Below are 19758 nucleotides of genomic sequence, written 5' to 3' on the forward strand. Positions count from 1 at the left end.
GCCATGTCTAGGCCTTTGCTGCCGTCTCCTCAGAACTTCTTTGGGGAACCACGACTCCCGCAGCCACCTGGATGGGCAATTCTTCTCCCATAGCAAAAACACTCACCCCTGACGAGTGTTCTGCAAGATGGTATAAGAGAAAATGTTCTCACCAGCTTTTTCTGGTCCTACGTCTTCAAAAGAGAAACTGCTTATAGTCGGTCGAAGCCATCTCTCGGCCTAAGTCGCCACCTCCTTAGAACTTCTTTGGGGAACCACGACTCCCGCAGCCACCTGTACGAGCAATCTTTCTCCCATAGCAAGAACACTCACCCCTGGCGAGTGTTCTGTAAGATGGTTGTTAGGACGACCTCTTACTTGTCCTACAACCCTCATCTGAGGAGGGCCTGAAAGAAAACCAGATGAACTAGGGCGAGTCTCGCGATCTCCGACTTCAGACTTTAACACAACTCTCTTCCTGCTTACCCTTTCCGCATATACCTCACCTATAGTTTATGCTTCACGGCTAACTTACTGGCCTACACCTGCATATCACTCATAGCAGAAGGCAGAGCTCCTTAGCTAATGAGAAAAACACGAGACAAAAGGAGCCAGAATAGATGCAGATGGTGCATACCTCCCTTGCCTTAAAGCCCATATATAATGGCCCGGGCATGAAAATTCAGGGAAATCTATTATTGCGTAATAATATCATTTAATTATTTAATACATGTTAAAAATTTCTCTTATCCACATGTACTAAAAAGCTTCTGAAGAACAAGAAAATCGAGAAACTAAATATGTACACATAAAAATGTGTCAACACAAATCTCAAAGCAGATATGTGGCTAAGGAAGAAGATACAGACGATTAAGTGCAGATGCGGGCAACAATCATTTTCAAATATGTATTGGCGAAGGAAGCACTTTATCCGAACTATCAACAAAGAAGACGCTAAGATAAAACCCTGTATGGTGGTAATCAGCCTTCAAGACGATTGACAGAGAGCACTATTTCGCATTATATATCGACCGAATCGAGGGTTGTCAGGCGATTGATAACTCTCGTCGATCAAATCAGTCACCAATTTTATTATAAGTAAATAGTTTTGTAATTGCCAAAAATTCCTCAAAAAAAGTTAATAATGAGGGGACTAATATGTACGTTTATATTATTGGGATCAATGTCTATAAATAGAGGTCCATATTAGAAATAAAATGACACATTTAATGTCTACTATTACTCTCTCTATCTCCCTCCCTTTTAATCACTTTGTAATAACACATTTCATTCTGTGTGTGTGTTTCCCGATAATTTTTGGATCAAATAAATAAATAAATAAATAAATAAATAAATATATATATATATATATATCACCGTCAACTCAAATTTAAAATATATTTGGAAAATTTGGCTATTACAATAATATCCTGGGTTCGTCATTATATGTAAAAGCCTTAAAAAGGCATTTTCTAATGTATAAAATAATAATTAAAATATATAATTAATTGGAAAAATTTTCTTAAATTGTTCCTGGACTAAAATTAGAAAGGAAAATTCTTGCTGTGCGTTGTTTAGTGCGTATAAAACAGGGGAGGGAATCCGGCGCTTGACAAGAGAGCATAGAGAGCGAAGCGGAGGACGCCCCGTGGACTCTCTTTGGCTCCTCTCCTTCCTCCCAGATCCGAGGCTCTAAACCCTAGGGAACTCCCTGCAATAGCGCCAAAGAGCTTGTTCTAGCTCGATCCTGCTCCAAGTATTCGCCGATCGATCGCCGGAGGTTTCACGTCCGTAAGCTTAATCCCTCCTTCGCAGCTGATCCGTCATCACCCCGGATTCAAAACGCTCGCCGTATCAAGTTCTGAGTTTCTCACTTCTTTCCGAGTTTATCAATTAGGGATGGCCTCCCAGCAGCCGACTACCGCGGGATCAGTGCGCTCTCCTCAAGTGGTATGATTCGCTTTTTGTCTACTTTTTTGCCACTATGTATTGCATCTGAAATTCCAGGATTTTTTTTTACTTTTTTATGATTTGTTTGGGTGATCGGAACAGGTTGGGAATGCATTTGTACAGCAATTCTTCCACATCCTGCATCAGTCGCCGGAGCATGTTCATCGATTCTACCAGGAAAATAGCAGGCTGGGTCGTCCCGGAAGCCAAGGCGAGATGAGCACGACTTCTTCTTTGCAGGTAAGTTATGCTTTTCTTTTTTATTGCTTGGACGGAATGAATGTGGGGAAAGGAGGAATCTGGAAGTCGAGTCGTGCTCTGATGTATAGTTTTGTTGCTACTTATTTCGCTTTGTTGATATGATGAAGGAGATAAACGAGAAGATTCTATCCATGGACTACAGCGAGTTTCGAGCACAGATAAAGACAGTGGATGCGCAGGAATCCCTTAACGGTGGGGTCATCGTCCTTGTCACGGGTTACCTATTTGGGAAGGATAATGTGAAGAGAGACTTCACCCAGACCTTCTTTCTTGCTACCCAGGACTCCGGGTACTATGTTTTAAATGATATATTCCGATATGTGGAAGAAGTGGACCAGCAAGAGGAGCAGCAGCATTTGACGGATGAAACTGAGGTTCCTCTTTCTACAGAGGGTGGTAATGCTTGAAAGCCTCCGTTTATTTCTTGTTTTCATGTTGTCCCTTCTGGAGATTCGTTTAGCATTTTTTTGGTGGCTTTTACATACATAGCATCCAAAACTTTCATATTTACCTATCTCATATTAAAACTTTCATAATTACAAACATTATATTAAAAGGAACGCTCATCATCACCTTAATAGTCAAATCTATCTTTTCATCCATAAATAAATTGCTATGTATGTAAAAATGAAATTTTGAGTGTGAGATAGGCAAATACATAAGAATTGGGTGCTATATGTAATTTTCCCTTTGTTTTTTTATACCGCAGATACCGTTCGGCAGGAGCATCATTCATCCGAGCAAAGTGAAGCAGTACTGGAAGATGATGATGTAAATGAAGAGGAAGTTTATGATCCTTCGGAGCATGATGTAGAGTCTACAGTTGAAGAAGAAGAGCCCGCGGAGGAGGTGATTAATGAAGTTCCTACTGCCTTGCAGCCTGCTGTTGTTGATTCAGGTCCTTCAACTGGCCTGGAGCAGAAGATGTCATATGCTTCAATCGTAAGTGCACGTGTTTGTTGCATTCAATCTGTTTTTTAAAATTTATTTGCTGTTATCTAATAACTTATGATAGCAGGCTTTTAGCATGGATTTAGGTTTTTGAAAAATCAGATTCAGGCCCATCGACCGCACTCAAGGTCACCGTAAAGATACTTAATTTGATTAAGGCATTAGTCTTGGTTGGCTTGAGTTGATCTTGTTTATAAATTGGATAAGATATCAATCCAAGTTTGAACTTGCAATAACAAAAAGTCCTACTTTGGCTGATTTTATATCTCTAAGTTGAATTTCTCTATTCCACGTTCCATACATGCTTCCACTTTGGCATTGATGTATACATTGGCAAATCTATAGATGCATAAATGCCTGCGTACATGCATGCATTCATACCAAATAACATATACATTTTAATTGAATTTTAAGATGGATTGACTCAATCAAAGGTTGGTTCCTTTCAAGCTTGATTTGAATACATTTGGCTTATTAATTGGTTGTCTGACTTTTTATACAGGCCCTAAACCAATCTAGTCTTGCAAGATCTTGATTTGCACTAGTCCAATTGCATGTACGTTAAGTGCAATTTGTTAGGATCTAAAGAACTATAATACATTATAAGAGTTAAAAATTTATTAAACAGCGTGCAATAGTAATTAACTTTTTGTGAAATTGTAATAAATAATTTTAAATACAACAAGAGAAAATAGTTATTTTAACAAACAATGTCATTTCCTAAAGGGAGTTCTTTTATTCAACAAGAAATTATAATTAAACAAAGCTCAAAGAGCTTATTCAACCAAAAGGTATTTTTCCTAATTTTTTAATCCTAAGCTTAAATTATTACTACTATATGCTAAGTAGTTATTGCCTAACGGCCAGTTCAAATATTTTTTCTCATTATTATTTGAGGCAATTAATTATAAGGGCTTCTCTACGAGAAGCCTACAACTAGATCAGAAAGTCCTTCCATATTGAGGGTGAAATTTCTGGGTAGCATCTTTCTTAAAACCTACTCCATTTTCTAAAAAAATTGCTGGACCATAAAACTTTCTCAGGGGACTCTGGCATGAATTTTTGGAGCCCATAGAGGAGCTTATAAATAGATGTTTTGAGACATATTAGTCATCAACACTAAATAAATTTTCTCATTTTAGTTTTCAATCTGGTTTGCAAATTGTTTTGTTATTTCTTTTGAGTGTAAGCCAAATTAGACTACCCAATATGGGGGTAAAATCATTAATTCTTTGTATTGATATGAGGCTTGAATTTCCTATTTTGGTACATTTTTTCATGACCCAGTTTCTTTTAACATATTTTATTACTGGCTTGCGAATGCTCCAAATTTTGTTCAGATTTGACTCAATTGAGAATCTATTTGTGGCAATTAATTACATTTACTTGCTGTTTCTCGTGGTTCAAATTTTCAATTTTTTTTCAAATTTATGCGATCATTATATTATTATTTTGGCATTAATTCTCTTATTATTTATTTGCATTTGAATAAAAAAAAATTGTTGGACCATTTAATAGCTCGTAATCCACAGATCCTATGTTCTTTTTTGTGATTTAAACAAAAGCAACATTCTCATTATACTATATAACCCAAATCCAAAATCTTCTTGCGCCAGAAATTTTAAAAAAAAATGGAATAAACATATAATGCTTAAACTTCGTTGATCACTATTGGAAATCGCAATATTAAGGAGATGATATCATTATCTTTGTCATTGAGCGCAAGAAATTTGCTCTGATAGCAAACAATGTAGGCTTATATTCACGAGTAGTTAGATTATTGCAACAGTCGGAGGTGGAGTGGCTGATGGGTTGCTCTTATATGGAGATGGAAACAACAATGAAGGAAGCATAAAATCTAAATATCATTCATTAACTAGCTGTAAATTGTAATAAGCTCAAGGAGTCACTAGATTAGAAGTTCCACTTAGGTACCATTACTAAAATGCCTTTTATAAACAGTAAATTGACAAAGCTAGGGTAAATTAATTTTAAATCTGGATAATAAAGCAAATTTTATCTCGAGTCCTACCTAACTTAACTCATTAAGTAACTTTCAAAAATAAACCAGCAAACCAATGGAATTTTCTTTGGATGATATGGTGCATGGTAACTGAAAGACACTTTATGTGAGTGTCGTATTGTCTCTTCATACTCTTTTAGGAAATTGATAGCATGCTTGATACGGGTGTTAACCCAAATCATAATAGGAAAACTAATTATTATTATTGAAAGCAAATAAGTGGTTACCACCAACACACTTGAAAGAGAAAACAATAACAAACACAAAATGCGACAGTCTGAAATAGGAAATAACAAGAACACGATTTGTGACACATGGATAGGGTGAATCTCAGGGTGGTTGTGGTGATCGGTGAGGGTTAGGAAGGTGGTGGGATGTGGATGGGTTGGTTGGCAAGCATAGAACATCAAGAAAAAGGTTTCCCGGGTTTTGGACAACAAATACCCAACAGATTTTTGACGTGCCACGGCTGTCCGAGATGATGACAACAAAGGTGGAGGGCTTGAACAACAGTGGCAGCGAAGATAGAGCCTGGGACAATGATGACAACAGGTATGGAGGAGTGTAATGGCGGCGACAACAACTGGGAAGGGTTGAAACAACAATGGCAGCGAGATTGTGTAGCACCGACACTTTTAAAAATGTATTGTACCAGTGTTGGACACGTATTGTACACGGACACTTGTCTAACACACCTCGACACTTCTTCGATACTTATCCAACACTACAAAATATATATTTGAATTTTTTTCAGGCCTGAGCACGTCAAGAAAAAGGCTTCCCGGGTTTTGGACAACAAATACCCAACATATTTTTGACGTGCCATTGCTGTCCGAGATGATGACAGCAAAGGTGGAGGGCTTGAACAACAGTGGCAGCGGAGATAGAGGTTGGAACAATGATGGCAACAGGCATGGAGGGCTGGAATTGCGGCAACAACGACTGGGAAGGGCTGGAACAACAATGACAGCGAGGTTGTGTAGCACCGACACTTTTAAAAATGTATTGTACCAGTGTTGGACACGTATCATACACGCACACTTGTCTGACACACCCCGACACTTCTCCGATACCTATCCAACACTACAAAATATATATTTGAATTTTTTTTAGGCCTGAGCACTTCCGGGACACACCTCAACACTGCATCGGACGCGAGCTTAACAATATTTTGAGAAAATGGGACACAGGAATTATAAAATTATAAATATACATATAACCTTAATTATATCTCATAGTAGAAACCGTCTCATCTCTCATCATGTTGAAGCTCCCTCTGAAATTCGTTAAAATCGAGCATTGAATGGACATCCAATATTTGTCGAAGCTGAGTTGTAGTAATTCCCTTTTTGTAATCATAGTATTTTTTTAATTTTAGTAGATAAGTTGGATGAATTCTTTTGAAACATATTATATTTAATTTTAAAAATTAATTTTCATTAGCACGAGATTTTATAATATAAATTAAATTTATGAAGTTAAATTTTATTCTTGCATAATTTATGTTGTGTTATTTTTAATTAAATATAAAAACGTGTCTATGACGTGTTGTGTCCAATTTTTTTTATATATATTGTGTCTCCGTGCCGTGTCTTGTTATGTCCTCGTGTTCGTGTTCTTGCTTCATAGCAACGAGGATGGAGGGCGGGAACGACAATAAGGAATGTGGTGGATTGCCGAATTGCCAAAGGAGGGTTGTCATGGGTGTGGGCAGCGAGGAGAATGGCTAGACAACGAGTAAACTGCAAGAAAAATAGCAAAATGCTGTTATTGAGGCGGCCCACAATGAGGAGGGGTGCGGGGTAGAGAAGCGGGAGGGATGCTTTGGAATTGTGGAAAGATAAACACCAGCTGGAGACCAGGATAAAGCCGAAGCACCATCCGTAATCTTAGGATACAATCCTTGAAAGGAAGAAGAGACTCTGACAGTTGTTCCGATATAATACACATGAAAAAACTAATCCTAGACTCATATGAAAACAAATATATATTAAGATACACGAGAACTGGCTAACTCCTTGGAAATGAAAGAACTTGAACCAGTTCGGTCCAGCTAGAGCAGCTGGTCGCTGCTTACACGGGACTTCTCGCGTTCGGGATGCGATCCAGCTTCATGCCGATGACAGTGCTGAAGCGTTTCCGCATCAATGCCCTCCATGTTAAGTATGATGCTTCTTTCTGGATTTTCGTGCAATTGCTCACGTGTTTTATATAATTTATTTTCTCTGTAGCTAGCAAGTCATTGAAAAGTAAAATCATCATACTTTAATGTTATTTTGATTGAACTGTATTCTGGTTTAGGAGAATTGTATAATCTTAAAGATTTTAATGAATATAGGTGAGAGTAATGAAAGAAAATGCTACAACTGCATTTATTGCTACATCTGCTCCGATCAGGGCAGTGCCTACTGATACAGATCGACAATCTCCTGCTGCTCCGACACAAGCATCAGCGCCAGCGCCAGCACCAGCACCCGCACCAACAGCAGAAGTTTTTGTCCCAGGCTCTTATGTTGCAGAAAGTAACATTGTCCATGAGTCAGAAGGTCTGGTCTGTTTAATAATAGGCATTTGTACTCTTTTGGTTAACTTGGTAATTACATTGACCTTTCTTTTCAGCTGACGGTTATTCTATATACATCAAAAACTTGCCTTTGAATGCTACAATCGCTCAGCTTGAAGAGGCGTTCCAAAAATTTGGTCCAGTTAAGCCTAATGGCGTACAAGTTAGAAGTAACAAGGTTCTCCTCCAGCGTAATTAGTTTATTGTTAATTTTTCTGCCAATTTTGTTTTTAATACCTAGATTTTTTTTGTGCTTGTGTGCAGCTACAGGGATTTTGCTTTGGTTTTGTGGAGTTTGAGGTGGCTAATGCTGTTCAGAGTGCAATAGAGGCAAGTTGTAAATGCTACTTAGTGCTTTATTTTCACGTCTTATTCATAGATATTTTACTGTAGCAGTCCGCTTTGTGATTCATTATCGTACTAGATTTTTCATGAAGTTTACTTTTATTTATTTGTTTTTTTGTGAAAAATGGGGTGGGAATTTATCTTGTTAAAATTAATAGCTCGGGATATTAGCTATGAAATTTGAGAAGGGTAACAAAACAAGAACATTAAGTCAACAAGCCAAAAGTAGGAAAACTAGTCGTTAAATAATAAAGAAATTAGGGCTACCGTGAAGACTAAAAACTCTTCAACTTTTGCTATCATTAAGAGCTTTTTGTATGGTATCAAACCAATTAGCATTATTACCCTCCACTTTATGATGAATTGTCCAATTATTGCTTTCACTTTAAATATTCCAGATGGCAGAACATGAGATATCTCCAATCTTCCAGGTAGCACAAATTTATCTCTCCAAATATCAGACAATTTTAATTCAATACCCATGAAATTATTAATCTGATTAAGTTGACTAGTTTTCTCCGATTGTTGGAAATCCACAATCAAAGAAAGAATAAGAAGCGGTCCCTGATGCATGCTAAAAGTAATAGTTGAAAAGGACATTAAAATTCTTAAGATGGACCTTTAGGGCTGTAAACGAGCTGAGCTGGAGTGAGCTCAATCTTGGCTTGTGTTCGGCTCATTCCAACTTGGATGATGTTCGAAATTGCTCATGAACAGCGTGTTCACGCTCAAGTCGAAATTGACTCTTTTAGATTATTAAAAAAAATATATGTAGGGGGTTGGATTAGAATATGCATTAATTTTGTACTATTGAAGGCACAAAATCACATGATCACATGAGTTATGATTTAAATTTAGATATAAATATATGTAATATATTATTATATAAATAATATATATATAATGTATTATTATATAAATAATATTATTAATTTATTTATTTCGAGCTGAAACGATTCAAATACGATTGAAAAAAGGGTTGCTCGTGTCAACAATTCGAGCTTTAAAAAATTTGTTTGTGTTTAACTTGTTTACTTAATGAACGATTAAAACACGAGCTGTTTGCGAACAACGAGCTTTTTTGAAAGCCTTACTTGCAAAGGACAATGTCCAAAATGAAGACGTCCATGTTTTATTCTTTCAGATCCAACTACAATAATAACTAATAAGTAGTACTGCCGTTGACAACAAATATTTTAGGGAATTAATAGAATATCCTCTAGGTGATCGATCAATCTTAATGGGGATTTTCCTTAAAATTATTTGCACCAATATTGACGAGAAAAGAATAGTGGTGAGCCACATTGTTTTGGAAGAAAGTAGGGATATTTATTTTCCACTGAAATCACCAACCAAGTAGGGACATATTGAGAGTTGATACTTCTGTCAACATTCCAAGTTGAAAGAGAACACAAAATTTAACTGCTTAAGGAGCAATGCAGGAGCCATTTATCTTTTCAAAATCTATTGTAAGGACCATTGTTCACTTCTCTATTCTGAAAAACTATTAGAGAAATCTTCTTGACATTTCTATTAAGAAATGAACGAGTGAATGATGTTATGCAGCAAATTTTTAGGGATTTTTTCTTAAACTGTCATGACTGATAGTAGCAACAAGTGAGTAATTATATGCATGAATATGCTTTCAAATACATTTGCATAGTAGATAAATGTTGAAAGTTCTAACATTAACAACACCAAAACCTTCAAACTTATTGGACCTGCTGATAAATTTCTAACTAAGCAAACTTATATCCTTAACATTTTACACACCCTTTCAAAAGAAGTTTGTTCTAATAACATTAATTTTGTTCATAACTCATATTGGAATCAATGTTAATAGAGCGAGTCTCCTATATTTATAGAAGAATCCACCTTTTTTGGTAGCAGGCTTTGAATTTAATCATTCATTGTTGATTTTAATCTTATTAGAACTCAAAGGAACTCCCAAGATATTTGAATGGAACTGTCCACCTTACAACCCATGACACAAGCAAAAGCTGAGAAGCCCGTTAATGAACTTGCCCAAGTAGATTAAGATAGATTTAAAGAAAATAATCTTTAAAGCAAAAATATTCCTAAAGAGATGAAGAATATTTAAGGTAAATGGGTTGAAATACTGAAACCTCATAGAGAAGTAATGCATCATCAACAAATTAAACAATCGAAATAGGGGTGAAATTCTTACAAAGCATGTCCTTTGCTTCCAAAGAAATTTAATCTTTAGTGGATAATTATTGGGCGGAGATGTGAAATTGATTTGAGGATCCAAAGAAAAACTTAAAATAGAAGCACACAAAATAAGAAAACACAGAGAGCACAAGCTTTAACATGGAAAAAATTGCTAATGAGAAAAACGACGAAGCCCCACCACACCAAGAAATTCACTATGAAGAAAATAAGAAAAATTATACAAACTACACCACACTTGAACTCTTCATACTTTGGAACACTTTAGGATGCTCCTTTTCTCTCTTTTGCAAAAGAGAAATCAAAACCACATCCATTTCATTCGGTGAAACAGAGCTTTTAAGCGAAGATCTGCTCAAATTCGGTTATTAGCGCTGAGGCGCCGCAATAGCATCGCTCCAGCATCTCTGGGGCATTGACTTTTGGGCGCTGCAGTCGTGCTTTTGGATTTCTGAATTTGGAGTGGGCCCTGCGGCACCATCTTCCGAGTGTTGGGGCGCTCTGCAGAATAGCAATAATTAGCTGCAAATGGATCTCATGCCATTTTTAGTAGAAATACTTTGAAAGTGATAAAAGTTGGTTTGGTAATTATTGAGACAACAAGGTAGCCACTATTTATACCGCCACTAACACATTGATAGCCTCAATGCAAATACAAATTTAAATCTATGACATCAAAGGCTTATGTGAGTTAAAAAGGCCAAAAAGATTCTCAATGCGAAGGGTAAATTCCCAAGTTTAAAGTCTATTGATTCCACCTTATGTGAATATTGTAGTTTAGGCAGACAAAGGTGTGCCAGTTTTTCTAAGTTTAGGAGAGAATTTAAGACCAAAATGTTGGCTTTAGTACTCAGGATTTATGAGGGCCATCCCCCATCCCCTGGAAGGATCATTACGTCATTTTCATCATCATTTTCATAGATGATGACACTTTTTGGTATTCATTTATTTTATTAAAATTAAATTTGATGTATTTGCAACATTTGTGAAGTGGGAAATTCTAGTGGAGGATAAAATTGGAAACAAAATTAAGTGCTTATGATTAGACAATGGTGGGGCATATTACTCTATGGAATTTGAGAACGCTAGTGCACTTATGTTATTTCTATGGAGGGAACAACTGTAGAAATTTCATGATGAAATAAACGTTGAGAGGATGATGAAACTCTCATTGAATTTGCTAGTAGTCTGAGAATAAATGCAGGTCTTTCCAAGCCCAATGGACTAATGCAGAATACATAATATCATGTTTAATCAATCGAAGACTACCAACTGCGTTCAAATTTTGGCTTCTAAGAGAAGTGTGGAAATGCCAGTAGGTATGCTTTTCACATTTGATAGTCTTCACTAGCTATTATATATTTATGTTGAGCATATCAGCAGAATTAATCTTCTCATAAAGTCCAAAAATTTTTACTTAACATTGGATATTGTGGAGATGAGTTATAATATAGATTTTGGGATAGTGAAGGTAAATATTTTATTAGAAGTAGAAATAACATCCTCTATGAATTTGTACCATATAAAGAAAGTTTAAGTTTTATTGTAAAAGAAACCTCAACTCTAGAGATTCAACTATAGGAGGGACTTGTCCAAAACAAAGATAGGAAAATCCTATGAAAATTTAATAGCAAGTGAGCCTAATACAAGTGTCCCAAATTAGTAGGTTATAGAAAGATCACAAGTTACATAGCTATTATCTGTTCCTTTTAGATATGTGGGAGTTTGAGTGTTATAATGAAGCCAAACAATTAAATCAAATAAGAGTAAAAAAGTTTTTATAAGATAACACGTTAACACTAATTAAACTACCCAATGACAATAAGTTACAAAATAAATGGATATGTAAAATAAATGAAGTACACACATGAACAAAAAAGTGTAAGTTAAGGCTTGCTATTAAGGTGTTTCAATAAAAAGCAGGAATAAATTTTACATAGATATTTTTTCATGTAGTTAAAGTAACAATTGCTCTAAGTCCTACAACATTATAGAAGTAGAAGATTTACATCTTGAATAAATGGATGCTTGGATGTTTTTCTATATTTTTATTTGAAGGTGTTGGAAAGTGGCCTGTTAGGCGTACAAAAGGAAAGTTTGGCCTTAGGTTAGATGCCCTCGTAACAATACCTCCCCCCCCCCAAAAGACACATTGTCCTCAATGTAGGAAAAAATGAGAGTATTCTACATCCCCCACCGTTGTCTCTATTTCTTGATTCTTTGCTTCCTCGTCCTGCATCATGAGAACTTGTAATCTTCTGTTCTTGCAATGGTTCCTGGAGTAAACTTCTTATCACATCGAAAACATAACCTCTTTGCTCGCTTCTCTCTGATCTCTATCTCTGTAAGGCGCTTGAGTGTTTCTCCCGGTCGTGGTCTATTATTCTTGTCCTATGCAATCTCCCTCTTGACTTCCACTATTTGAACTTTTGGCATTGGCATAGTTGCAGTCATTCTGTACGATGCTCAGTCTGTGTTTCTCTTATTGGCTTTCTTTATATGGTTTATGTCTTCCACCATCAGAGCTAGCTCTATCATTTCCCTCAATCCCTGCCGTCTTAGTAATCGGAGTGCCGCCTGTATGTCGGGCTTCAAGCCTTTCATGAAATTACCCTCGAGTCCTACTTCAGAAATCCCACACAGTCTTCCGGACAATAGTTCAAATCTCTCTCTATATTCCATGATCGTCTCTTCCTGAGTCAATGCCTAGAATTAATCGTGTATGTCTCCTTCCTGAATGGCTCGGAAACGTTCCAACAAACATTCCTTAAATTCATCCCACAAACAAATCGGGTATCTCGCATCCCTCCACTGAAATTAGGTTAAAGCTTTCCCCTCCAAACACTATCATGTTGTCATGAGTTTCTCCTCTACATCTTATCCATTCACCGTGAAGTATCACTCTGCCCGGTACAACCACTTATGTTTGTCTCCCCCCTCAAAGATCGACATCTTAAACTTCCTAACTCTAACTTCACTACCCTATCTTCCTCTTTCTCTGTTGTTTCCCTCCATGTATCGAGGGCACAACTCCTTCCTTCGACCGTAGCCATATTCTCTCCCTGCTTCTCTTCCTTCTTCTTCGTGCTTCTCTAAACCTCTAACATTAATCCCTTCTCCATGTTTCAGCTCAACTGCCTCCATCAGAAATCTTTAATCCGCCCCTAATTGGAGCCCTAAGTGGATATTCGTGATGATGAATGTTTTTCTCCTCACGTTTCTCACATTTATCTCTCTTTTCCTTTCGATCTTGCCACGGATTCTCCAGTCAGCCTTTGGTTAGGGTTTGTAAATTGAACTGTTGACGGTTTCTTGGATTGCACTCGAATTTCCCCCATGCTTTCAAATCGATCCTCCAGTCAATTCTCCATAGAAGAGAACCTCTGCTCTATGGCGGCGAATCTTTCTTACATCATAGATTTAATTTGACTCGTCTCTTCCTCCATTTTTTTCTCCAGATCATCTACTTTTTTTGATGCCATCACTTAAAAAAAATCTCCTATCTCAATGATAAAAAAATTTATACCCTGAAATACTGTCGTTGATTTTTAAACAATCCTGCATTGATATGATTTTGATTTGAGGCCCGCTCCCGACACCAAGTTTGGAATAGAAAAATAAATATGGGAGTTATGCATCTCTGTGAGTCGTGATCCCCACGTGGCTTCTCAGCTAGCTGTAATCGCGCTTGGATATCAAGGTCGAAGGTTAAGGAGATCCAGTTGGCAGCTTCCTGCTAGTCCTTCACAATCACACACCGCGATTGTTCAGCTTCCTCGCGCGCTCAAGTCGTGACAGTTTCGCGAGGTCATGTCGCTGGTTCCCATGTAGCTCGTTCGCGACGCGACAGTATCGCACGCCCTGCGTCCTTAGCATGTCGCGACTCTTATGTTGGCATCCTTGTACCATGCAACGATCCCCGGTTCCTTGCTCGCTGTGCCAGAAATGGGAAATTCGAATGTTTGTTCGTCGCGGTCTTTCCTGTCGTCTCTTTCCCAGCAAGATCTATTGATCTGATACCAATTTGATATGATTTTTCATCACAATCGACCCACTTTTTTACATGAATTAGGGCAAACACAAATATTTTCTTTAATAATTCAAACAACTCACATAAATACAAAAGATAAGCACCTACAATTCGAGAGGTAAATCTCTCCCAACTCCTATAATTTATGAGGCAGGAAATATCTCCCAAACCCTAGACGTAAGACTCACAACTCATTCTCATGCACTAGGTATAACAAGTATATTTATATCCAACAATAATAATAATAATAGTAATAATAAAAGACTAAATTCTCCTTAGGCGTACAAAAGATAAATTTGCCCTTAGGCTAGGTGCCCTTCTAACAAAACCATACCACATAAATTGGAACGAGGATAATAATATCAGTCCATGAATGGATTAAACTAATTCCTATATCGCTTTATGCTAAAATAATAATCAAAATAACTGAGAATCGGTTTAACATAAAAACTGGTTACTTTATTGTGGGATACGGAATAAACTAATTCATAGTAGCTAAATAATTACGAAATTGTAGATTCCTCATCTTTACCTTCCGCACATTATGTAAATTTCAGTTTGTTTTATGAAATTTTATAATACACTATTGCTAGTTTATGCAGGTACATAATTCCTTCTTGTTAATTTCCCCCCCACTAATTTAGCATCTAGTTTTTAAGGACAACTGCATATAAATATTCTGGCACGCTGTGTTTTACTTTAGCTAGGAATGTTGCTTCCTGGTAGGGAACTTCCTGGTAGGGAAAGCAGATCTAAGATAAAGATAATTTTTGTAGCCTCAGCTAAATTAGCAGCTAGGTTTCTACTTTGTCGTAAGGCTAATTGTGATTGGAGAAGTAACCCTTCAGGTTTCTTTCTTTGTAGACTAGCCTTGTATAGCTGATTGGAAGAGAGAATGATCTGATATATGAACTTGCGCAAATCTAAGATGCCTATTTTTATTCTCGACTTGTATTTCCCTGTATATAGTTGAAGAAAACTGAGAGCTTCAAGTGAAGGAGTTCATTTTTTTTTTTAACTGTTAAAAGTATTTCTAGGAATGTTTTTGTTCTAGCCACTGCTTTAGTGTGCTAATATAGATGCATGGCTGGCTGTCCTAATATTAATTGTTCACTGCACATAAGAAACTTAATTTTTGGTTCTTCAGATGAAATTAAAACCATCAGAATATAACCAACACTCTGGTTGAATAATTTTCAATTTATTCAAGGCTTAAAAATTGATTGATGATTTTCTTTTTTTTTTGTTCACAATTTGATTTTTTGGATTCTAGAATATTTAACTGTATTCTTATCCACGTCTGATTTGTAGGCTTCTATTTATGAATTATTGTGAAATGAGTGTCTGCTCACATTCAGAAATATTTTTTACAGGAAATAAATTCATTTCCAACAACCATAAGTTTTCAATTCTTACTCAGCCTCTTGTTTTTTCAGGCTTCACCTGTATTGATTGGTGGTCGCCAAGCTTATGTTGAGGAAAAAAGAGCTAACGATTCACGAGGTACACATAATTAATGCATGTTGGTTAAAGTAGCTTATTACTTCATCAACAATAATGTTATAAGCATGTCTAAATGCTAAATGTTTATTCCCTTCAATAAGTATTGAATTTGAATTCCCTTCAATAAGTCTAAAAGCCACATTTAAAACTAATGCTTCTTAAATTTCTATTTGATTTATTATAGTACTAGTCCATGCATGTCTATATAAAGACGAGGGAAGAGAACAATAGAAAAGTACAATAAAGAAGAATATTGTTTATATATTTCAGTTCTAAATGTTATAAATTCCTATAAAAAAATATTAAACGCATCTAATGATGTTCTTATGACAACACCTCTAAACATGACAACTCTCTTAACTTTCTAACATTATACATTTTTAACAATGCCTGCATCTTAATCCTTTTAATTTATTTGTTCGCATGGTTCATTTTGTAAATTGTCGTTTTCTAACCGCAGTGAATAACCGAGCAAGATTTGCGCCTGGTAGAGGGGGTGGGTTCCGTGGCGACGGTATGAGGGGTCGTCGGGGTTATGGTGGTGGGAGAGGTTATGGAAGGGGAGACTATAATAACAGGGCTGATTTTGGGAACAGAGGGGGAAGGGGAGGCGGAGCCTCCGGCCGAGGAGGCGATGTAGGATATCAGAGGGTTGATCAAATGGGCTCCAATGCTGCCCGTGGTGGCCGCTCCGGATCATTACCACGCGTCCCTGCGCCCGCATAGAACAACAAAAAAAACTAAAGTGGTGCTATTCTTCATATAAGCTTGGGATTTCTACAACTCTTGGAGCTCCTTGGCAGATATCTTTGCCTTTTTTTCAATTTTATTTATAAGCTTGTCTTTTTGTAGAGTATGAAATGTTTGCTCTGAACTTCATCGCTGCTAAAAATATAGGTTAGAGATGCCGCTTTTAGTCTCATGCTATTGCTATGTTTCCATGAATCGGATGCACAATTTTTGGATCATCTTCTTCATTAGATAATAAATTAATAATCACCGGTGATAAGGGAAAATTTTCCTTTTACCCCAAATATATTTTTCTGTGATTATGCCTTGATGAGTGTTTTTAAATTGTTTGGAAGATTTATGTACATATCACTCAATTCGTCTGCTTGATCTCTGATGATCTTTGATGAATCTAAGCGATATAGAGAATGATTTTGATCAACTGGTCATGATGAAAACATTTCCTACATCTTGGTTTTATTCCTCTTTACTTGGGTAGAGCAATGTAGAAATTCATTTGTAAGGAGGTGCTGAAAATATATTCGACTCCTTCCCTACCTCTTGGTCATTTTCATTCTGCATCAACATCTCCATTACCTCTCAATTAAAATTTTTTTGTACATGTTTTCTTGCACTGAAAAAAAAAAGAAAAAAAAAAAAAGCACATGTTAAAGTCTTCCAAATAGAAAGAAAAAAAAAGCACATGTTAAAGTCTTCCAAATAGAGAAAATGGTTGTTTTTATAGATTTCTTTTTAACATTATATGAATTAACATAAGGGATTAATCCATGTGAAATCACAAGCTAAGTAAAAAAGAAGATAATTTTATTCATTCTCTTATTTCATTTTGGGATACAAAACAATCTGGGAACTAAGGGCCCGTTTGGTGCAGCTTATAAACGCCGTCTCACTGTTTGGAATACACGTTTTGACAGTTTTCCCAAAAACATGATTTGGTTTTTATACTAAACTCATGTTACGGGTTGAATCACACTGGTCACCCGTGGGTTACGTTTAAGGATATGTTGCTTATTTGGATAAGTAGAAGCTGCCCCAAACTCATGTTACGTCCAAATATCTCAAGAGCTCAGTCTAGGCAAAGTTGATCATGTTCAACATGTTATAATAAGAAGGATAAAGAAGATGATATTGTCCAAATAATGATAAAATTGCTAGAATTATGGTGAACTTGTAACCTTGTAGTAACTTACCAATGCATTCTTGGATTGAATTTGTTTTTAAGAAAATGTTAATATAGCCGTGCACAAGATGATATATAGACTGTGCCATGCAACCAATTAATAGCCTTTTAGATAAAAGTGAAGTGGATTTTGACTATATGGAAATTTATGGTGTTTTTGGCTACTCTCAATACTTAGGATTTGAGTTGTATGTATGTAAATATCCCTATAATTAAATGGATTAAGTTGTAAAATTAAAATTAAAGAACAACATTTAAACTGTTGTAAGAAATATTAATAAAAATCCATTGTCTGGTTTTAAAATGTGGAAGTTGCCAACAAGAACACATATTTTTAGAACGTCTGTGCGCATTCGAACTCTCATCAAACTAATGGACCATGACATCATGCATTTTTAGGATACGTGCATTTTTATTTGCTTGGATAAACTGTATTTTGACAAGTTCTTAAAAAAATTATCATTGAAATATATATTTTCCCACCACTCCTGACTATGTGAAGTGATAGCTTTCTAGTTGCAATCTGATTTAATTATTTTTTTTTAATAATCACCTTAATTTTTTGAGCATCAGATTATTATTCCGTGGCCACAGCTGCTCCAAACAAACCAAAAGAATTTTTTTGTTTAATATAACCTATCTAAAATTTGAAATTTGAGATTTTTTTCTATATAAATAATAAAATTAAATATTTTTATACTATGAAGTTTTACATTAAACTTGTTGCAGACTTTTTTTTTAAAAATTTTCAGGCACATATTCTCAATTTTTTCACCTAAAGAATCATACAATTATTTTTGTATAATTTTCATATAAATTTGATTAAAGAAATTACCCTTGTTTTTATTTTTTTGAAAAATTGCAAAATAAAATATTATTGTTAAACAAAAATATATTCACTATACAAAATCAAGGGCCATTTACATACATACCAATACCATACAATTCTTATGTATCTACCAATCGAACACCTAAACATTCATATTTACATACATACCACTTAAAATTCTAACATAACGGCACCAAATATTATAATTGCAAGGTGTTAGATATTTAAATACATAAAAATTATGTGGCATATATACGAAAATTTTTTATAAATAAAATTTTTATAAAATTAATGTCCCATCTGTACCATCATCCGGACGTCCCCTATAACTCTAAACACAGAAGTGTAGCAAATGAACTCATACTCAACTCAGACTCCATAACACATCTCACCACACCTTCCCATTGAACACCACCTACATAAAACTCCAACAACATATAACAGTGACTCAAAAAGCCTATGGATCAAACAAATTACAACAACAATCACTACATCTCTGTCATCTCCTTCTACCTTCTCGCCGGTGACGGCATAACGACGATATGCCGGAGCGGCTCCGAAGTATGGCTATTTCCGGCATGTCGCAGAAACTCCGCTGGCGAGAAGCTCAGGCCATGGCAAACACACATTATCCTCAGCTCATCAACCTTTGTGTATCTGTATAAGAAACCTCCGGTAGTCTTTCCTTGAAGTCCGTCTCCTTTGGCTGTGACGTATGGTATTATTGGTTTCATTGTTTTCTTCCCGTTATTTGAAGATGACTCATGGAGGTCTGGGGTCTTGGATTTGTCGCCGGTGATGCTGCTGCTGCTTTCTGGAGCATTTGCTGTGTCATTTCGGAATTAGGGTTATCATAATGCATATCGGGAAAGTTCGTGTTCGGCTCGTTCGTTAAGTTAATGAGCCTAATAAAAACAAAGATTTGTTCATTCATATTCAACTAATTTAGACTCGAAATACTACTCATTATATATATTTTGATGAGTAATATTTTAAAAAAAGTTAAATGACACAAAACTACAAAGATTTGTAATCAATTAAAAGTATTAATTAAAAAAGTAGAATAAAAAGTATTAAATTAAATTTAAATGATGTTTTAATATAAATAATAATTTTTAAATCTTACATGAACCCTTAAAATCAGATTGGAGTTGTCAAAACGAACTCTTTGTTCGTGAACAACTCGTGTTCGGCTCATTAAGCA

The 19758-nt window shown here is 35.9% G+C and overlaps 1 protein-coding gene across 1 annotated transcript; it reads left to right on the plus strand.

Annotated features, from left to right (window-relative positions):
* The first annotated feature begins 1555 nt into the window (after positions 1 to 1555).
* LOC110018844 (ras GTPase-activating protein-binding protein 1-like) lies at positions 1556 to 16822 on the plus strand. The gene is made up of 9 exons (XM_020716302.1): positions 1556 to 1929; positions 2032 to 2169; positions 2298 to 2586; positions 2900 to 3132; positions 7503 to 7710; positions 7784 to 7905; positions 7992 to 8057; positions 15729 to 15795; positions 16256 to 16822. Exons 1-9 carry the CDS (start codon positions 1879 to 1881, stop codon positions 16519 to 16521), a joined length of 1440 nt encoding a protein of 479 aa, XP_020571961.1. The 5' UTR covers positions 1556 to 1878; the 3' UTR covers positions 16522 to 16822.
* The last annotated feature ends 2936 nt before the right edge of the window (positions 16823 to 19758 follow it).

Source organism: Phalaenopsis equestris, unplaced genomic scaffold (assembly GCF_001263595.1).
Source record: "Phalaenopsis equestris unplaced genomic scaffold, ASM126359v1 Scaffold000036, whole genome shotgun sequence".
Taxonomy (NCBI): Eukaryota; Viridiplantae; Streptophyta; class Magnoliopsida; order Asparagales; family Orchidaceae; genus Phalaenopsis; species Phalaenopsis equestris.

Coding starts and splice junctions, on each gene's coding strand:
- LOC110018844 (XM_020716302.1), top strand. CDS start 1,879: ATGGCCTCCCAGCAGCCGACTACCGCGGGATCAGTGCGCTCTCCTCAA. Junction 2,587..2,899: donor TCCTCTTTCTACAGAGGGTG/GTAATGCTTGAA, acceptor TTTATACCGCAG/ATACCGTTCGGCAGGAGCAT. Junction 15,796..16,255: donor AAGAGCTAACGATTCACGAG/GTACACATAATT, acceptor TTCTAACCGCAG/TGAATAACCGAGCAAGATTT.